The sequence below is a fragment of the Pseudorasbora parva genome, chromosome 16, assembly GCF_024679245.1.
Source record: "Pseudorasbora parva isolate DD20220531a chromosome 16, ASM2467924v1, whole genome shotgun sequence".
Lineage (NCBI taxonomy): Eukaryota > Metazoa > Chordata > Actinopteri > Cypriniformes > Gobionidae > Pseudorasbora > Pseudorasbora parva.
In genome coordinates this window covers 16,811,260-16,829,344 of record NC_090187.1, presented here as the reverse complement: position 1 = coordinate 16,829,344, position 18,085 = coordinate 16,811,260, and the positions used below count along the sequence as shown (strand labels likewise).

The following is an 18,085-nucleotide window of genomic DNA, read 5'->3' as shown; positions in this document are numbered from 1 at the left end:
AAACACAAACTGACTGTGCATGCTCTTGATCCCAGGCAGTAAATAATGAATTTGTATTAATTAATTAAAGCAATTAACTCAAAGCAATTCAGACAGAACAGTCACTGAAAATGAAAAAAGATGGTGTCATGTTTACAGGGTGATGTCATGGGCTGTCGCCGGTAAATAGGATTGTTGTGATTCGATAGTAGCTTCAGACACCTGTCACACTGGAGGCGTTCCCCATAGCGTTCTAGGACGCAGTACGAGTTCCCTTTCAAATGGGAACTAACTTTGCCGCACTCCTAGAGCCCCCTTGTGGTCGGGAGCATTTCTGTTGTGTTGTGGTGATTCTGTTGTGTTGTGGCGATTTCGTTGTGTTGTGGTGATTTTGTTGTATTCTGGCTTGTTTCCGTTGTGTTGTTGCGATTTAGTTGTGTTGTGGCTTGTTTCTGTTGTGTTGTGGCGATTTAGTTGTGCTGTGGCTTGTTTCCATTGTGTTGTGGCGATTTTGTTGTGTTGTGATTTAATTCCATTGTGTTGTGGCAATTTCATTGTGTTTTGGTTTAATTTAGTACGGCTGCACTACTGGGCCACTGTAGCTATGGAACCTCTTCTAAAAAGAGTACTGAATACAACTAAATATTTCGGGGCCATGAATTTTTTTGTAAAAATTATAAAAGCTGGAAATGGCTGGAAATGCTGGCAAGGAAAGAGTTAAATAGCTCAATGTCCAGGCATAGCTTTTTTTTAATTAAACAGTACATTGATCCAAAACTTGATTCAGGTTAAACAGTTCATGAGTAAACTAATATAATACAGTGCAAAAAAAAAAAAAAAAAAGTTAGCAAATATTGTGTCTACAGTGTCACCGATATCCCATACAAATACATTTTTATTACCAAAAAATGTCCACATTTGCAGTATTTAGTATGTGCACAGTAAACATCATTTATCTCCATTTTTGAATTTTTCAGTGTTCTTCCATCTGTGTTCTGTGCATTGGTTGGTGAGGATAATGGCATGTCTAAATGAAAGTGAATGTCAAAAGTCAAATATAAATAATACCAACAACAAATACTAAAGTGGATATAAAACACTACTATTACTTCCTGGATATCTTGTATAGGTCTTTTCTGCTGATGTCAAAATGTGGGCTATTACTGCATTTTTACTATACTGTATTATTACAAAATGTAAAAAAAAAAAAACCTTGTTTATTTTTTCATCATACGTTTTTTGTCATTTTTCTCAGGTTTTAGAAGTACAATATAACATTTAGGAGCAAATATACACAGCAAGAGACCAAAGGCAGAAGCTAGAATAGCAAAGACATGGACAGCAACCATATACTTTCCACGAGAGCTCACATAAACTGGAATGAAGGTTATCCACACAGCAAAAAATATAAGCATGCTGAATGTGATGAATTTAGCCTCATTAAAATTATCTGGTAGTTTTCTGGCCAAAAATGCCATTAAGAAACACAAGCAAGCTAGGAGACCAATATATCCTAGTACACACCAAAATCCAATTTCAGATCCTACAGCACATTCAACCGTTATAGTTGCACTCATGAACTTGGTGTTATATGCAGCAACAGGAGGCTTTGTTGTTAACCATATGATGCAAATAAGTGCTTGCACAAAAGTACAGAGGATAACACTTGATCTCTGTTTAGCAGGGCCAAACCACTTCATGACATTGCTGCCAGGGAGGGTGGCCCTGAATGCCATTAAAACTACTACAGTTTTTGCCAAGATGCATGAAATACAGAGAGTAAAGCTGATTCCAAAGGCTGGATAGCGAATCTGGCATAACCAGTCAGTGGGCTTCCCTATAAATGTCAGGCCAATCAGAAAGCATGCACTGAGGAACAGGAGGAGAAGGAAACTTAACTCCATATTGTTTCCTCGTATGACTGGTGTTTTCCTGTACATTATAAACACACCGAGCATTGCTAATGCTGCACAAGCCCCAAATGCTGAAAATGCCCATAAGATTATTCCCAAGGGCTCCTGAAAAGACAAAAATTCTAATGTTTTTGGAATGCACTTGTCTCGGGCTTGGTTTGGCCATGTTTCCTTTGAACATGTGAAGCAATCATTTGAGTCTGTGGAAGAATGAATGAAAAGCGGGAGCATGAAATCTATTTATATTTGAAGACTTCAGATGCAAAACCCTCTAAATCTGTCTGATGTTTTTCTTTAAAATAAGCATTTTTGTCAGGCTTCCATGTATATATTTCTGCCTAAGTTCCGGTATTTCTGAATGGGCTGAGGCTCGGATTTAGTGGATTTGAAGTGAGAGTGTTTCATGAATGTATACTTAATGAAGAGAGCATTCTCTTCATTTTGACCGAAATGTTTTTTGAGGCTTTTGCATCTGAATTCATACATTTATTGATTGATTGGCTTTTATATTTTATATATTTATTTATTATTATTATTTATTAAAAATTCCATTTAGTGAGGAGCTGTTCACACCTGTTTGATTACTGATCTCTCCTTCAGCACATGGTATGCAGTCAAAGCAGCAAACTGGCTTTCCTTTTTGCCTGGCCTTCCTGGAGCCTGGCAGACAGCTTTGACTGCAAAATGAATCTGGCGCCTAATGACCACAGCAGATTAAGTAATATAAATGTAGTCTGAACTCATTGAAATTGATGTCACCACATGCTTTCATTGAATAAAGAAATATGCAATTTATAAATCTAAAATTTAGCCAGATAATTTATATTATAATTTTCATACTTTGGTAACACTTTAGTTTAGAGTACAATTCTCACTATTAACTAGTTGCTTATCAACATGCATATTACTAGGATATTCTAGGATATACTTAAACTTATCAACTACCTTATAAACTATTAATAAGCAGTAAATATATGTTTTTTGAGGCACAAGTCATAGTTCATAGTGAAAATTGTATATATAAATGTTTTGTACAAAATTAAATCAATTGTATATTTCCATTTAATGTTACAAAACTGGATTTTATATAGCTCAGCCATGATTATTGGGAAAAGTTGAAGACAAAACAAAAATAGCAAGCAATATCTGGTGATGAGTGGGATGGCACACACCTTCTCTCCTTTGTGCCACATGATTACTGACTCATTTATTATTAGGTCCTTGTCGTCTTTGAGAGAGGCATCATAGAATCCAACCCTCACTAGCTGAAGGGAGCCATCAGACCCTGTGTGCCAGTTCATCAGATCATATGATGCAATCGGATCACCGTTGTCATCAAACCTGACCTCTTCTCCCAATGTTGTGAAATGTGTTTGTTTCATGTAGTACAGGAGCTTAGGTGAACGTTGGCAGAAAGGATGATGCAAAGCAGAAACATTCAAATGCATGGATGAAAATACTTAGATAAATAGATATTATGTTTAACCGTTGCTTTAAAACTTGTACACTGTTTGATAATTCCTTATCAGCACTATAAATGCAGAGAATGTAAAATGGTGAGTAACACACACCTGCCATGGGAGAATTTGATACAGACTTCCACATGTCCCATTCTGAAAGGGGCCCTTTCCTGGGACACATGTACTCATGTCATGTAGTGCATGTGCTATGAGATACACAGCCTTATAAACATTGTAGGACACTCTGAGTTGTGACACGTCAGAATAAGGAGTGTACACTTCATCCAAACTCTCACTGCCATTGCAGGGTGGCCAGTTCTGTGCCTCTTCTCCATGGACATGAGTATTTAAGGACACGTTCAGCCGACAATGGAAAGTCTCTTCCCAAAACTCAGAGAGGAAATGGGACGTCTGAGCAACAGAAACATTTACTCTTCTGAGGTAACTGCCAAGATGCGGGATATAACCTCTCCTTATGGCAAACCCCAACGTTCCCTTTAACAGATCACCAAAATCCTCCCAGAGGGCTGTTGATGTGGCCCAGGCCTCACTGGCAATCCACTGAAGATGAGTAACATTTTGGCGTCTGCACTCTTTTAGTATACTATGTAGTTCTGATTCTCCTGAGAAGTTTACTGTGATTGTAGCAGACGAGGCTTTTAAAATGTTCACAAGCTCCTCTACTGCATCTTGCATAAGTACAACAGGATAAAAGTGGACATAAGCAGGACAAATATTAAATCTTTCTGACTCTTTCAGGAAGAGCTGGATGGCAAACCGAGCATAGTCTGAATCCACACCAATCACCCCGACCCATGTCCATTGAAAATAATGAACAAGTTTTACCAAAGCTTTAATCTGAAATAGATCACTTGGCATTGTCCGCATGAATGCTGGAAACTCTCTCTTGTTACTGAGACAGGAACATGATGCAAAGTAGCTCACCTAAAATATAAAAATACATTTCAGTAAAATTAAAAGTATTTTAATGTTGCTAAAAATTAAGTACAATGAATCTATCGATCAAACAATATTATAGCATTAAATCAATGCAACATTACAGCCATCATAACCAAGGCTATGCAATAATAATAATAATAATAATAATAAGTAATGTTACATTTTTACCAAGGGTATTTTGAATGAGGCTAGAGTTCTTAGAACAGCCATAGAGACTCCTGATGCAGCATCTCCCACGATTACAGGGCTCGGCTGCTTTAGTGTGTCTTCACAGCTTTGTCCACTGTCCCACTCTGGCTGTCCATTAACCAGAAGAAGAGACCTCTTTACAGATACAGGTATGTCATCACCACTGTCCCTGATGTGGTAGCCCAGAGAAAGGTTAGGCATAAGGTCTTGCCGCTGATTTATTTCTCTTACAGCAAAGATCATCGTCTGCATCCACCTCAGTGCTCGAGGGGTAAAGCTGCAATGGATTTAACACACACTTGTATTGATTGCATTGCATATTTGCTATACAATAGAGAAAATGAATACAATTTCTAAACATTTATATAGTTTAACACAACATCTATCAGATGATTAAAGCACACACAATTTATACTTGGTTGGCTTAGGTTTGGTCCTGAAAGAAAATAATGACGATATGGGGCTGGAATGCAAAGGAAAAATCCCTCCCAAAACTACATCTCCCGCCTGGTAAAAGCTGTATGTATCATCATCCCCCTGAAAGACACAGTTGTCCTTGCTTTTATGCAAACTAGTACACAGAGGCCAACATGTAAGCAACATTACATAAAGCCGTGCCATAACTGACACAGACAAATTAATTTAATGGTACAGCATATATAGATAATCTGCGAATGAGGGGTGGCCTTAACTTTTCACCTGAAAACAAGCAAACCAAAAGCATATGCCCCTCCTGCTGTTAGTCTTTAATGTAGCAAGCCCTTGTGAATTGACTTATTTTAACCAATGATAATGGACACAAAATCCATTTAACCACATTCACTTTCAGTTAAAATTATTACAAGTTTTGTTATCTTTATAGCAATTCTGGTTCATTAAAGTAGTAACATAACTTTAAATGTATTATTGTCATTGTTTTTTAGTTCTATTGTGGAGCTTATTTTACTGTGGACTGTAAACACTATATACATACACTATATTGCCAACAATTTTGGGACACCCTGCATATACATGCAGGTGAATTTTAATGACATCCCATTCTTAACCCGTAGGGTTTAATATGGAGTTTTTCTACCCTTTGCAGCATTACAAGCAGAAACTTTCTGGGAAGGCTATCCACAAGTTCTGGGAGTGTGTTTATGGAAATTTTTGACGATTCTTCTAGAAGCACATTTGTGAGGTCAGGCACTGATGTTGGACAAGAAGGCCTGACTCACATTCTCTGCTCTAATTCATCCCAAAGGTGTTCTATCGGGTTGAAGTCAGGACTCTGTGCAGGCCAGTCCTCCACACCAAAGTTGTTTTTCTTTATGACTTTTTGTCTGACTTTTTTTTCAACTTCACAACATAACCCCCCCTCCACCAAACTTTACACTTGTTACAATGCATGCAAACTTTCCAAAAATTAGCCAGTTTGCTAGAAATTATCTCTGCATTCCAGCCACAAGTGCTCCCTCGGAAAGGGCTTTCAGCACTGGAGGCAATAACGTCACCTGCCAAAGGGCATCTCTTAAGCCTGAGAAAGTGAATCAGCTGGTCTTCCTTTCTAAGAATTTGTGATTGTGATTTGTCATACTTTGTAATCTTTAGACATGTATATGTTCCAAAGCTGCTAAGTTTACAAGACTCAGGAATGAGGTCAGGAAGTATTTTTGTATCTTTATTTTAAAAAAAAAATGTTTCTGAAACACAAAAATCTATGGTACTTAACAGAGTACAAAAGGTTGTTTACAGTTTGTATGTTTATTTTTCTTTTCTAAGCCAATGTTTATTTTGGGAGTTATGCTAAAGTCTGTGCACTTGCATTGAAAGTTAATATTTTTATTTAAACTTTATTTAACTTTGTAAAAAAATAATAATATGCCATTTACATTTTTGAAGGTGATGCTGCGGATCTATGTATAATAAGCTATTTGATTTGTAGGACTTGTTAAACTAAGATTTGTTAGATTTGTTAAACAAATGTTAATTCGCGTTCAAGGAACTCAAGCTGCATCAACGCTATGGGAACGCCTCTGCGTGATTGCGTCGTGAAGGAAACTATAAAGCCTGCCGGCAAACACACGCCCCCAGCTTCTGTTGCCTTCAACAAGCGCTCTGTGTTTCATTGTCCAAATTGTCTCTGTGTTGTGTCTGAGTTCAGACTTTGTTGTTTTTTCACAAAATACACACATTACTGACAGTGGGAGATTATGGCGAACGAACCGTCGTTCAGAAGGTGTGTTCCTCACTGCTCGTGCTTCCTTACGAGCGGGGATACACACCCGATGTGCGTTGTTTGTTTGGGTGAACAGCACGCGCAGTCCGCACTCGAGGGTGCCGGCTGCGAGCATTGTAAGGCTCTGCCTCTCCGCGTGCTGCGATCCCGCCGGGCGCTCTTTGAGGAGGGCGTACCAGCTCGCGTTCCCCGCAGCACGGGCTCCTTGAACGGGAACGCTCAGATCGCGGGGTTCGCATATGGATCTGACGGAGGGGTGTGAGACGGGCCAACCCTTTCTCAGCCTTCACCTGTCAGATCCACTGCCGCTTCTCTGGGTTTGGGAGCCCGCACTGCGGTTTCTCCCGCTCGGGGAGCGGCCGCGATGCTGCAGCTGTCTTCCTCCAAGGAGGTGGATGTCTGCAGTGTCGAGGCAGGGGTTGAGGACTCGCCACTTCAATCCCCTGTCAATGAGGAGCATCATGAGCGAGTCTGTGTAAAGCAGGCTTGACGAGCGCGTTCTCCCCACGCGCTCTGCTCAGCCTCAGACTTCGGTCTATAGTAACACAAGCATCGGTGTACATGTGATACTGTTTGGGCAGTCAGTTCCTGAGGGTGCTGGCTGTGTTTATTGAGAAGTATCTCGATGCGTATAGAGGAAATACGTAAGTTTTTCGGGGATTTCAGTTATTATCTCAAGGAAGGCTGCGTCGAAGAAGTCTGTTCGCTACGGCATTCAGGGCTGTGAGGGTCATCCCCTCGGGGGGCAGACGGTGTTTACCTCATTACACGGTACCCGTCTGTCCTCAGCACCCTCACAGGGTCAATCCACCAACCCCGCCCAAGCGCCAGGGCGTGGAGAGCCCTCGCGGGTCATCCGAGGATAGCTTGCGCCCTCCGGGGAGGGAGGTGGCGCCGTCGAGTCAGTTGTTCCCTGCCGGTCAGCCGTTTCAGGGCGCTGCACTCGCGGTGCAGAGTACATCAGAGGCCAGCCTCGAGCGGCTGGTACCCTTAGTAGATATTCTGGCTTAATCTGCCATATATATCTCAGTGGGTCCTGCAGTTTTTAAGAAGAGTACGCCATTCAGTTTTGATGTCGTCCACCCAGTTTCTATGGGGTTCTGCCCACGGTGGTGGGCCCCGAGCAGGCTCTGGTTATGTCTCAGGAAGTACAGGCTCTGCTGCAGGGTTCCCCTGCCCAGCATGGAGTCACTTCATCGTGCCAAAGAAGGATGGAGGGTTGCGCCCATCTTAGATCTTTGCGTTCTGAAACGCTGTGTAGCAAGCTCAAGTTCAGGATGCTTTTACGCAAACAGATCGTGTTTCAGATCAGGTCCGAGGACTGGTTTGTCATGATAGATCACAAAGATGCATATTTTCATATCTCCATCCTTCCACAGCACAGGAAATACCTGTGGTTCGCTTCAGGGGAGAAGCTTACCAATATCGGGTGCTTCCCTTTGGTCTAGCACTTCACCCCGCACGTTCAACAGAGTGTGGACACGCATTAAATTGACGACTGGCTGATTCTGGCACAGTCAGCTCGTCTCGCGGTTCAACATCGAGATGTTGTTCTCGCCCACACGAGGGAGTTGGGCTGAGGCTCAACTCCAAGAAGAGCGCTCTTTCTCTAATGCAGAGAATAACGTATCTAGTTCGGTCTCTATGCAGGCCTGGTCAGAGCTTCGCATAGGGTTGACCGGCTCTCCTCCGGGGGCAGACGGTGTAACCTCAGTACACGGTACCCGTCTGTCCTCGGCATCCTCACAGGGAGAAGTGTCTCACAGGCTTTTTTTTCTGTAATAGACTTAACATGACAGCTGCATTTTGTACCTCACATGTTAATGTACTTGCCTATGCTCATTAAATTACGAGCAAACTTGTGCGGAACCAGTTTAGACCATCTGTTTAAACAAATTACAACTTTTCAATCCACCAACCCCGCCCAAGCGCCAGGGCGTGGAGAGCCCTCGCGGGTCATCCGAGGATGGCTCGCGCCCTCCGATGAGGGAGGTGGCACTGTCGAGTCAGTTGTTCCCTGCCGGTCAGCCGTTTCAGGGCGCTGCACTCGCGGTGCAGAGTACATCAGAGGCCTCAAGAGGGGTGATACTAGGCCAGTCGCTCACTGTGAAACAGTTTCAGAGGCTGTTGGGTCTCATGGCAGCAGCGTCCAATATCATTCTGTGCGGCCTGTTGTACATGAGGCCGCTACAGTGGTGACTCAAAACCAAGGGCTTTCCCCGAGGGGAAATCCTTTCCATGTGATCAAGGTTACGCAGCAGTGTCTCCGCTCCTTGGTCATGTGGAGGGACCCTTGCTTTCTAGGCCAAGGCCCATTATTGGGGGCACCATGCCAGCGGGTATCTCTGAGCATGGATGCCTCCCTTATGGGCTGGGAGGGGCGACCATGAGTGGTCGCTCGGTCCAGGGCCTATGGCAGGAACACCATCATTCGCGACATAATTGTCTAGAATGGTGGCAGTATTTCAGGTGCTGAAACACTTCCTGCCGTATCTCAGGGGCCATCATGTGCTCGTTCACACAGACAGCACATCGGTGGTCTCCTATATCAACCATCAGGGAGGTCAGAGGTCACGGCAGTTATACAAGCTGGCGCGCCTTATTCCCCTCTGGTCCCAGTGGAACGGCTCTCAGTGAGGGCTATGTACATTCCTGGGCGGTTGAATGTGGAAGCAGACATCCTGTCGAGGCAGGGGCCGAGGCCCGGGGAGTGGAGACTCCACACCGAGGTGGTGGAGCTCCTTTGGGAGAGATTTGGCAGGGCTCAAGTGACCTGCTTGCCACTCACGAGAATATGCATTGTCGTCTGTGGTTCTCCCTAGTGTCTCCAGTTCCTCTCGGACTGGATGCTATGGTACAGGAGTGGCCGAGGCTGCCTCTGTACATCTTTCCCCTGATTGCTCCGCTTCCGGGAGTTCTAGAGAGAGTGCGTTGGGATGGGGCCCATCTTCTGTTAGTAGCCCCATTCTGGCCAGGCCGAGTATGGTTCTCGGACCTTGTGTCTCTCCTCGACGGCTCTCCCCTGGAGATTCCGATCAAGAGGGACATTCTCTCTCGCCAGGAGTTGTGGAAACCATGGGCTTGGCCTCTGAGGGGGCCCAGCTCATAAATTCTGGTCTCTCAACCAAGGTTGTTGTGACCATTCTACACTCTAGAGCTCCTTCCACGAGGAAACTGCACACACTGAAGTGGAGGCTCTTCACCTTATGGTGCAGAGATCGCCTGTGGGATCCAGTTAACTGCCCTGCGAGCGCAGTGCACCTCCAGAAGAAGTGAGTGTAGTTTGAAATGCTTGCACGCTTCACGATGAATGCGGCTAAAGTTTACAGGGTAAGTTAAATTACGGAAAGCTTTTTATGTATGACGTTCTCAATATAATTCATAATCCCACGTTTATAATGAACAACGCGTTATGTTATGCTTATTGTTTTATAACAAACTGTGTTCACTGGTTTTAAAGTTAACGTGGAAGTGGTAACACTAAGCTTAATTATGTAGATGGTTTATAACTGTGTCTGTTACTGTAAAAAAAATCATGTTGTAACAGTTATTATAATGCATAGAAAACGTTACGCATCACTAACAAACCGACATTAACAGAAAAAAAAGTTTGTATTGGCATTAGGTGTAACATCAATCTGTCAATGAACTAACGTATACGTCAGTAAACACAGCATTCACGCTAACATTACCCTGCCAGTACATAAAGATAGATCAAAGGGACATTATGTTAACCAACCATTCAGAAACATCCTGTTTAGCCTTAATTGTCCAATTTCGTTGGAACTGTCATCTTGTCCTGGGTCCGACTCCAGTTTAAATTGATAAAGTTGCACAGATCTTTTTTACGGTCTATGATCTGTCCTCTCAGAGACTCATGTAGCCATTATTAAGCCTCTACTGTTGTCAATGCAACGACTCCTGGCCCACAGAACAGAGGGGCGGGGTAATTTATCATTTAAAGCCGTATACACTGAAATGCTGACTGATCTCATGAAATGGCGATGTATGACACGCCAATTCGTATGGCATTTTGGCGTGCTATCAAGACGCATAATCGTTTTTTAGCGTGTTTATCAACGCTGTTTCATTCTATGCCCCTACCCCTAAACCTACCCATCACACACACATCCCAAACCTACCCATCACAAGAAACATTCTGCATTTTTACATTTTCAAAAAAACATAATTTAGTATGTTTATAAATCCATTTACCTTGTGGACACACAAACACATATTCAGACACATTTTGAATGTGTAACTCAAACTCTTCCCTAAACCTACCCATTTGTGTATTATAAAAAACAGATTATAACAGGTAGATACAACTGCAGGCACAATTTATTCAACAGAAAGCACAAATATTCCAAGTGCTCGAAGGCCAATCCACAGCATTGGCTGTTGTGTGTCTAGTGACCAATTGCGTCATTATGTCAGCTTTGATTATAAAATGCCATTGGCTGTCGTGTGTCTCGTCACCGATTGTGTCATTCTAAACTTGTGTGTACAGTGCCTTGCTAAAGTATTTGGCCCCCTTGAACTTTGCGACCTTTTGCCACATTTCAGGCTTCAAACATAATGATATGAAACTGTAATTTTTTGTGAAGAATCAACAACAAGTGGGACACAATCATGAATTGGAATGAAATTTATTGGATATTTCAAGATTTTTTAACAAATCAAAAACTGAAAAATTGGGTGTGCAAAATTATTCGGCCCCCTTAAGTTAATACTTTGTAGCGCCACCTTTTGCTGAGATTTCAGTTGTAAGTCGCTTGGGGTATGTCTCTATCAGTTTTGCACATCGAGAGACTGAAATTTTTGCCCATTCCTCCTTGCAGAACAGCTCGAGCTCAGTGAGGTTGGATGGAGAGTGTTTGTGAACAGTTGTTTTCAGTTCTTTACACAGAATTTTCGATTGGATTCAGGTCTGGACTTTGACTTGGCCATTCTAACATCTGGATATGTTTATTTTTGAACCATTCCATTGTAGATTTTGCTTTATGTTTTGGATCATTGTCTTGTTGGAAGACAAATCTCCGTCCCAGTCTCAGGTCTTTTGCAGACTCCATCAGGTTTTCTTCCAGAATGGTCCTGTATTTGGCTCCATCCATCATCCCATCAATTTTAACAATCTTCCCTGTCCCTGCTGAAGAAAAGCAGGCCCAAACCATGATGCTGCCACCACCATATTTGACAGTGGGGATGGTGTGTGTGTTCAGGGTGATGAGCTGTGTTGCTTTTACGCCAAACATAATGTTTTGCATTGTTGCCAAAAAGTTCAATTTTGGTTTCATCTGACCAGAGCACCTTCTTCCACATGTTTGGTGTGTCTCCCAGGTGGCTTGTGGCAAACTTTAAACAACACTTTTTGTGGATATCTTTAAGAAATGGCTTTCTTCTTGCCACTCTTCCATAAAGGCCAGATGATTGTTGTCCTATGGACAGAGTCTCCCACCTCAACTGTAGATCTCTGCAGTTCATCCAGAGTGATAATGGGCCTCTTGGCTGCATCTCTGATCAGTCTTCTCCTTGTATGAGCTGAAAGTTTAGACGGCCAGGTCTTGGTAGATTTGCAGTGGTCTGATACTCCTTCCATTTCAATATTATCGCTTGCACAGTGCTCCTTGGGATGTTTAAACCTTGGGGAATCTTTTTGTATCCAATTCCGGCTTTAAACTTCTCCACAACAGTATCTCTGACCTGCCTGGTATGTTTCCTGTTCTTCATGATGCTCTCTGCGCTTTGAACGGACCTCTGAGACTATCACAGTGCAGGTGCATTTATACAGAGACTTGATTACACACAGGTGGATTCTATTTATCACCATTAGTCATTTAGGTCAACATTGGATCAATCAGAGATCCTCACTGAACTTCTGGAGAGAGTTTGCTGCACTGAAAGTAAAGGGGCTGAATAATTTTGCACGCCCAATTTTTCAGTTTTTGATTTGTTAAAAAAGTTTGAAATATCCAATAAATTTCATTCCACTTCATGATTGTGTCCCACTTGTTGTTTATTCTTCACAAAAAAGTACAGTTTTATATCTTTGTTTGAAGCCAGAAATGTGGCAAAAGGTCGCAAAGTTCAAGGGGGCCGAATACTTTCGCAAGGCACTGTATCATTTGAATCAGAAATATGAACAAGTGCGTGTGTTCTGTTCACAAAGGGTCACCATTTCAATGACTAAAACATTAAGATCAACTCTGTTCTTCACATGAAGCTATCGTATGACTTCAGAAGACTTGGAATGCAACATGAGTTAATACTTTTATACTGTTTTTTGGTCGGTTTTTGCAATAAATACATGTGACTGTACATTTATTTGCATGTAACGTGTTTTATATTGTTGAGAGTGGGTCGGTGTAGGGTAGGAGTGAGTTAGTTGCTCCAAAATATAAAATTAGGCTTTAAATATTAATTCTGTGAGATCATGTTGGCAGAATCACACGGCGTAACATTAGACATACACGCGGATATGATGGTTTGTTTAGGCATACCGTTAGACATACACACAAAATCACACGGCATAGACATACACACGGATGGATCAAAATGTGTACGATAACACGCCACTTGGCTTTAGAAAGTGGCGTGTATTTTTACGCAAAGTCATGTTGCTGAAATGGCTGGGTGAAAACAGAGCTGTTTTTGACTAGGTAAAATTAGTTTTCTTACAATACTAATGAGAATTTTTTTTATTAAAGTATATTACAAGTTTATCATTTATACACTAAGGAATCATATTAACTTGTGTAAAAATGGCATTATATGACCTCTCATACATAAATTGCATTTTTATGTATTCAAAATAAAATATATAGACTTTACTAAATGTCAGCTTGCTTATTAAGGACTTATAAGGCCACATATATCCTGCAAACAAGAAACTATGCTTCTACCCACAGGTCAAGAGCTGTCGTTGCAACCACACAACTTTGCGATGCTATTTGCGAATGTTCGTTGGAACAATGGTTTCGAGAAACACAGACTGATTGAACTACATATGTTGATAATGATGCAACTGTTGGCTAACGATGGCTAACAATGCTTTTGGGAAACGCATCCCTGTTTATCTCTCTCTCTCTCTCTCTCTCTCTCTCTCTCTCTCTCTCTCTCTCTTTATATATATATATATATATATATATATATATATATATATATATATATATATATATATATATATATATATATATATATATATAAACATTGTAACAAACGTCAGTGTTGTATACTCATTAAATATTTGGTACATTCAAATGATACAGTAATTATATCCCATCAATTATATGAAGATGCAGTTGCGTTTTGTGAGTTTATGCATATTTCTTTATTCATTTCAAATATTCACATATGCCACTGATTGTGAATAATTTGATTAATTAATCAGGACCTGTAATTAATTTGACTGACAAGCCTACTAAATAAACCACTATTGATATTGTACTTAAATGTAGTAATGTATATCTCTAACACAGACACTTAGGAGGGAGGCATTATGGAAAACCTGATCCAATATATAGCTCAGGAGGATTTCATGCATAATGATATGCATGAATAACATATAAAACCAAAGATAAGAGAAGCACCTCTCTGCCTTTTTTTCTCATAGAGGTTAACAGGATAATGATTCATATTTTTGTATCTGTATTCCACCTTTCTAGTGCAGCTGTGACTTCAAGCTGCAAACCACAGGGTGACTTTAATCTGCCAGTGTTCATGACTAGTGGAGACTTCACAATAGGAGGAATTTTTCCTTTACATTATAGAGTCGAGCTTCCACCAACAGACTACATAAAGAGACCTCTAGCAGCACAGTGTCAAGGGTAAGAATGTCTTATGTTTGTTTTCCCCAATGTCTTTCCTAACCTGTATTATATATATATATATATATATATATATATATATATATATATATATATATATATATATATATATATATACTTTTTATTTTCCCATTAAATAATTCTAATAAATCAATCCATTGTTTTACAAGAATTTCAACAAAGGTATTTTTATTTCTTACTCTTATTTATTTATTTTGAATGCAGGTTTGATCCAAGAGCTTTCCGCTGGGCTCTCAGTATGAGGCTTGCTGTGGAGGAAATTAACAACCGAAAAGATATTTTACCAAACCATACTCTGGCTTATAGTATCTTTGACTCTTGTGCCACTCCTGTGACGGCTCAGAAAGCAGTTCTGGCAGTACTGAATGGGCAGGATGTTGTTCAAAGTTTTATATGTCCTGGAGCTAGTCCTTTAGTGGGATTAATAGGGGAATCTGGATCTTCACAATCCATTGTTGTCTCCAGAACTCTGGAGCCTTTCAGAATTCCCATGGTAAAATTTGTATACATTAAGTCCTAACTTTATCAAGGTGACATTGGAACTTCCATTTGTTGACTTATAATGATGTCTTATAATGAAAGTATGTAAAATACTTTTGAGTTTTTTTTTTTTTTTTTTTGTACTGTCTATACATTTTTCTGTTATATATTTATAAAATTGGCTAACATTTGTTGCTTTTCTTTCTTCTTCTTCTTTTTTAAATTTATAGATAAGTTATTTTTCAACCTGCTCTTGTCTAAGTAATCGGAAGCAGTTCCCAACATTTTTCAGAGTGGTTCCTAGTGATGATTATCAAGTCAAAGCTATTGCACAGCTGTTGAAGAGGTTTGGCTGGACATGGATTGGTGTGGTCACTGAAGACCATGACTATGGCAGATTTGCTTTACAAGGCTTAAAGAGGGAAATTGAAAATACTAACATTTGTCTGGCCTATCACAAAATGATCCCTAAAGACTATACCCAGGAACAAGTCCTGAATATTCTTAAAGTAATAAAGGATTCCACAGCTAAGGTAGTTGTTGTTTTTTCAGGAGAGGGGGAATTTTACCCTTTCTTGAGAGAGTTTGTAACTCAAAATATCACAGGAATTCAGTGGATTGCAAGTGAGGCTTGGGTAACAGCTTCAATATTAGCAGAAACATATCCATTCTTAGATGGGACAGTTGGGTTTGCAATACGCCAAGGACACATCCCAGGTCTTCAGGAATACCTCAAAACAGTGACCCCAGAAAGGTACCCCTCAAACAGCCAAGTGCAGGAATTGTGGGAGGCTCTGTATGGTTGTTCCCCTTCCACATCCAACTTAAACAGTCATTTACCATCCTGCACAGGCAAAGAAACTCTCAGACAAGAACACTCTGCCTACATGAACACATCCAGCCCCCGTGTGACCTACAATGTGTATAAAGCAGTCTATGCCTTTGCTTATTCTCTACATAATCTCATTTACTGTAGGCCTGGAAATGGACCATTTGAGAATTCCTCATGTGCAAACCTCAACAATGTGTTTCCATGGCAGGTAAAAGTACCTCAGGGTTCAATGAGAACTGTTTTTTAGACAGAATTGCAAATTTATTGTACATAATATAATACATGTCTTAATATTTTGTTTCTTGTTGCTTTTTTCTACTCTAAAGCTTCAGCATTATTTACAAGAAATCTCATTTTCTGTTTCTGGAGAAGAAGTTAATTTTGATATTAAGGGAGATTCAATCCCATCGTACGATTTGATAAACTGGCAAAAACACTCAAGTGGAGATATTCAGTTTGTGAAAGTGGGCCTCTATGATGGTGCTCAGCATTCTGGTGGAGAACTGGTGGTTGAGGAGCAAGCCATTATGTGGTCTAACCAACAGAACAAGGCAAGGTGTTGACTGTGCACTGCACTGCCATCTGTTGTTATATTAAAATACATTCAACTATATGGTCCATTAGCTCCTATTAATATAAAAAAAAATATTTGAGTTTTATGAAGATTTGTATTTATTTATTTAAGCTCCAATACAATTTAAATGAGTCAAAGCACGTTTTACGTTATAATAAAACTAATTTTGATTTAGGTACCTGTGTCTGTATGCAGTAATGGCTGTACTCCAGGATTCAGAAAGGCTGTCCGTCGTGGGCAACCTCTGTGCTGCTTTGATTGCGTTGCATGTGATATTGGCAAGATCACTAATCAGACAGGTGAGAGCAACTTACTGCATTTCAGAAAAAGGCAAAGCCTCCATCATTTGATTTACTAATTATTTTATTGTATTTAATCTTTTTATTATAGATTCAATAGATTGTCTGTCATGCCCTGAAGATTATTGGTCTAATGAAAATGGAACAATGTGTGTATTGAAGATAGTTGAGTTTCTCTCCCATGATGCAATGGGAATCACCCTGACTGTGATAGCTATAGTGGGAGCCTTTCTGACTGTCATAGTACTGGTGATATTCCTGTACAACAGAGGAACCCCTATAGTCCGTGTGAATAACTCGGAGCTAAGTTTCTTCATCTTGCTATCGCTGACTCTATGTTTTCTATGCGCTTTGGTGTTTATTGGGGAACCCACATCCTGGTCCTGCATGCTGCGACACACTGCCTTCAGCATCACCTTCTCCCTCTGCATATCCTGCATTCTGGGCAAGACTTTAGTGGTGCTGGCAGCTTTTACAGCTACTCGACCAGGAAACAATATAATGAAATGGTTGGGCCCAACACAGCAGAGAATCATAATCTTCAGCTGCACTCTAGTTCAGGTGGTCATATGTACTGCCTGGCTTACAGTATCTCCTCCTTTCCCCTATAGAAACACTAAATATCAACAGTCCAAGATCATCCTGGATTGTAGTGTGGGCTCTGATCTGGCCTTCTGGTGTGTGCTTGGATATATTGGTCTCTTGGCTTGTGTCTGCTTTTTTCTGGCGTTTTTAGCACGGAAGTTGCCTGGCAATTTTAATGAGGCCAAATACATCACCTTCAGCATGCTTATATTTTGCGCAGTGTGGTTGGCATTTGTACCTGCATATGTCAGTTCCCCTGGTAAATTTACAACTGCTGTGGAGATTTTTGCAATTTTAGCTTCAAGTTTTGGCCTGCTCCTCTGCTTATTTGCCCCTAAATGTTACATCATTTTATTAAAGCCTGAAAAGAACACAAAGCAACATTTAATGGGGAAAGTTACAAAGTAAAATAATTTTGTCTAGACTAAATGCATATGAAAAAGAGCTACACTACTGATTTTAAGACATATTAAGGGAATTATAGCTATAAATAATTGTGGAAAACAAATAACCAACTTATATCTGTAATTTCTTACAATTTACAATGATAAAAATAGATTATACATTTTTGAAATATTAAATGTTAATATATGTATATAATTTTTATAAACAAATAAAATGTATTTTATTAAACAAAACATATTTACAAACTTTTTCCTGCCTTTAATAATATAAATTGAAAGATAATTTAATAATTTAACAAATATATATATATATATATATATATATATATATATATATATATATAT

The 18,085-nt window shown here is 40.3% G+C and overlaps 2 protein-coding genes across 2 annotated transcripts; one reads left to right on the top strand and one right to left on the bottom strand.

Moving 5' to 3' along the window:
• Positions 1 to 1,196: 1,196 nt before the first annotated feature.
• LOC137043531 (extracellular calcium-sensing receptor-like) lies at positions 1,197 to 5,122 on the bottom strand. Its single transcript, XM_067419832.1, has 6 exons — positions 4,908 to 5,122; positions 4,481 to 4,778; positions 3,464 to 4,297; positions 3,065 to 3,286; positions 2,466 to 2,589; positions 1,197 to 2,092 (listed from the first exon to the last, which is right to left on the bottom strand). Exons 1-6 carry the CDS (start codon positions 5,120 to 5,122, stop codon positions 1,197 to 1,199), a joined length of 2,589 nt encoding a protein of 862 aa, XP_067275933.1.
• A 9,223-nt stretch (positions 5,123 to 14,345) lies between these two features.
• Positions 14,346 to 17,744, top strand: LOC137043321 (extracellular calcium-sensing receptor-like). The gene is made up of 6 exons (XM_067419565.1): positions 14,346 to 14,545; positions 14,771 to 15,059; positions 15,277 to 16,086; positions 16,205 to 16,429; positions 16,628 to 16,751; positions 16,843 to 17,744. Exons 1-6 carry the CDS (start codon positions 14,346 to 14,348, stop codon positions 17,742 to 17,744), a joined length of 2,550 nt encoding a protein of 849 aa, XP_067275666.1.
• The last annotated feature ends 341 nt before the right edge of the window (positions 17,745 to 18,085 follow it).

Excerpts from the sequence above, each read along its gene's own strand:
- LOC137043531 (XM_067419832.1), bottom strand. The coding sequence starts at position 5,122 with ATGGCACGGCTTTATGTAATGTTGCTTACATGTTGGCCTCTGTGTACT. Across the intron at positions 2,590-3,064 it reads TGTGGCACAAAGGAGAGAAG|GCGCCAGATTCATTTTGCAG; the intron begins GTGTGTGCCATC and ends TGTGGTCATTAG. Across the intron at positions 2,093-2,465 it reads AGAGATCAGTAATCAAACAG|ACTCAAATGATTGCTTCACA; the intron begins GTGTGAACAGCT and ends ATTCTTCCACAG.
- LOC137043321 (XM_067419565.1), top strand. The coding sequence starts at position 14,346 with ATGATTCATATTTTTGTATCTGTATTCCACCTTTCTAGTGCAGCTGTG. Across the intron at positions 15,060-15,276 it reads AGCCTTTCAGAATTCCCATG|ATAAGTTATTTTTCAACCTG; the intron begins GTAAAATTTGTA and ends TTAAATTTATAG. Across the intron at positions 16,087-16,204 it reads ACAATGTGTTTCCATGGCAG|CTTCAGCATTATTTACAAGA; the intron begins GTAAAAGTACCT and ends TCTACTCTAAAG.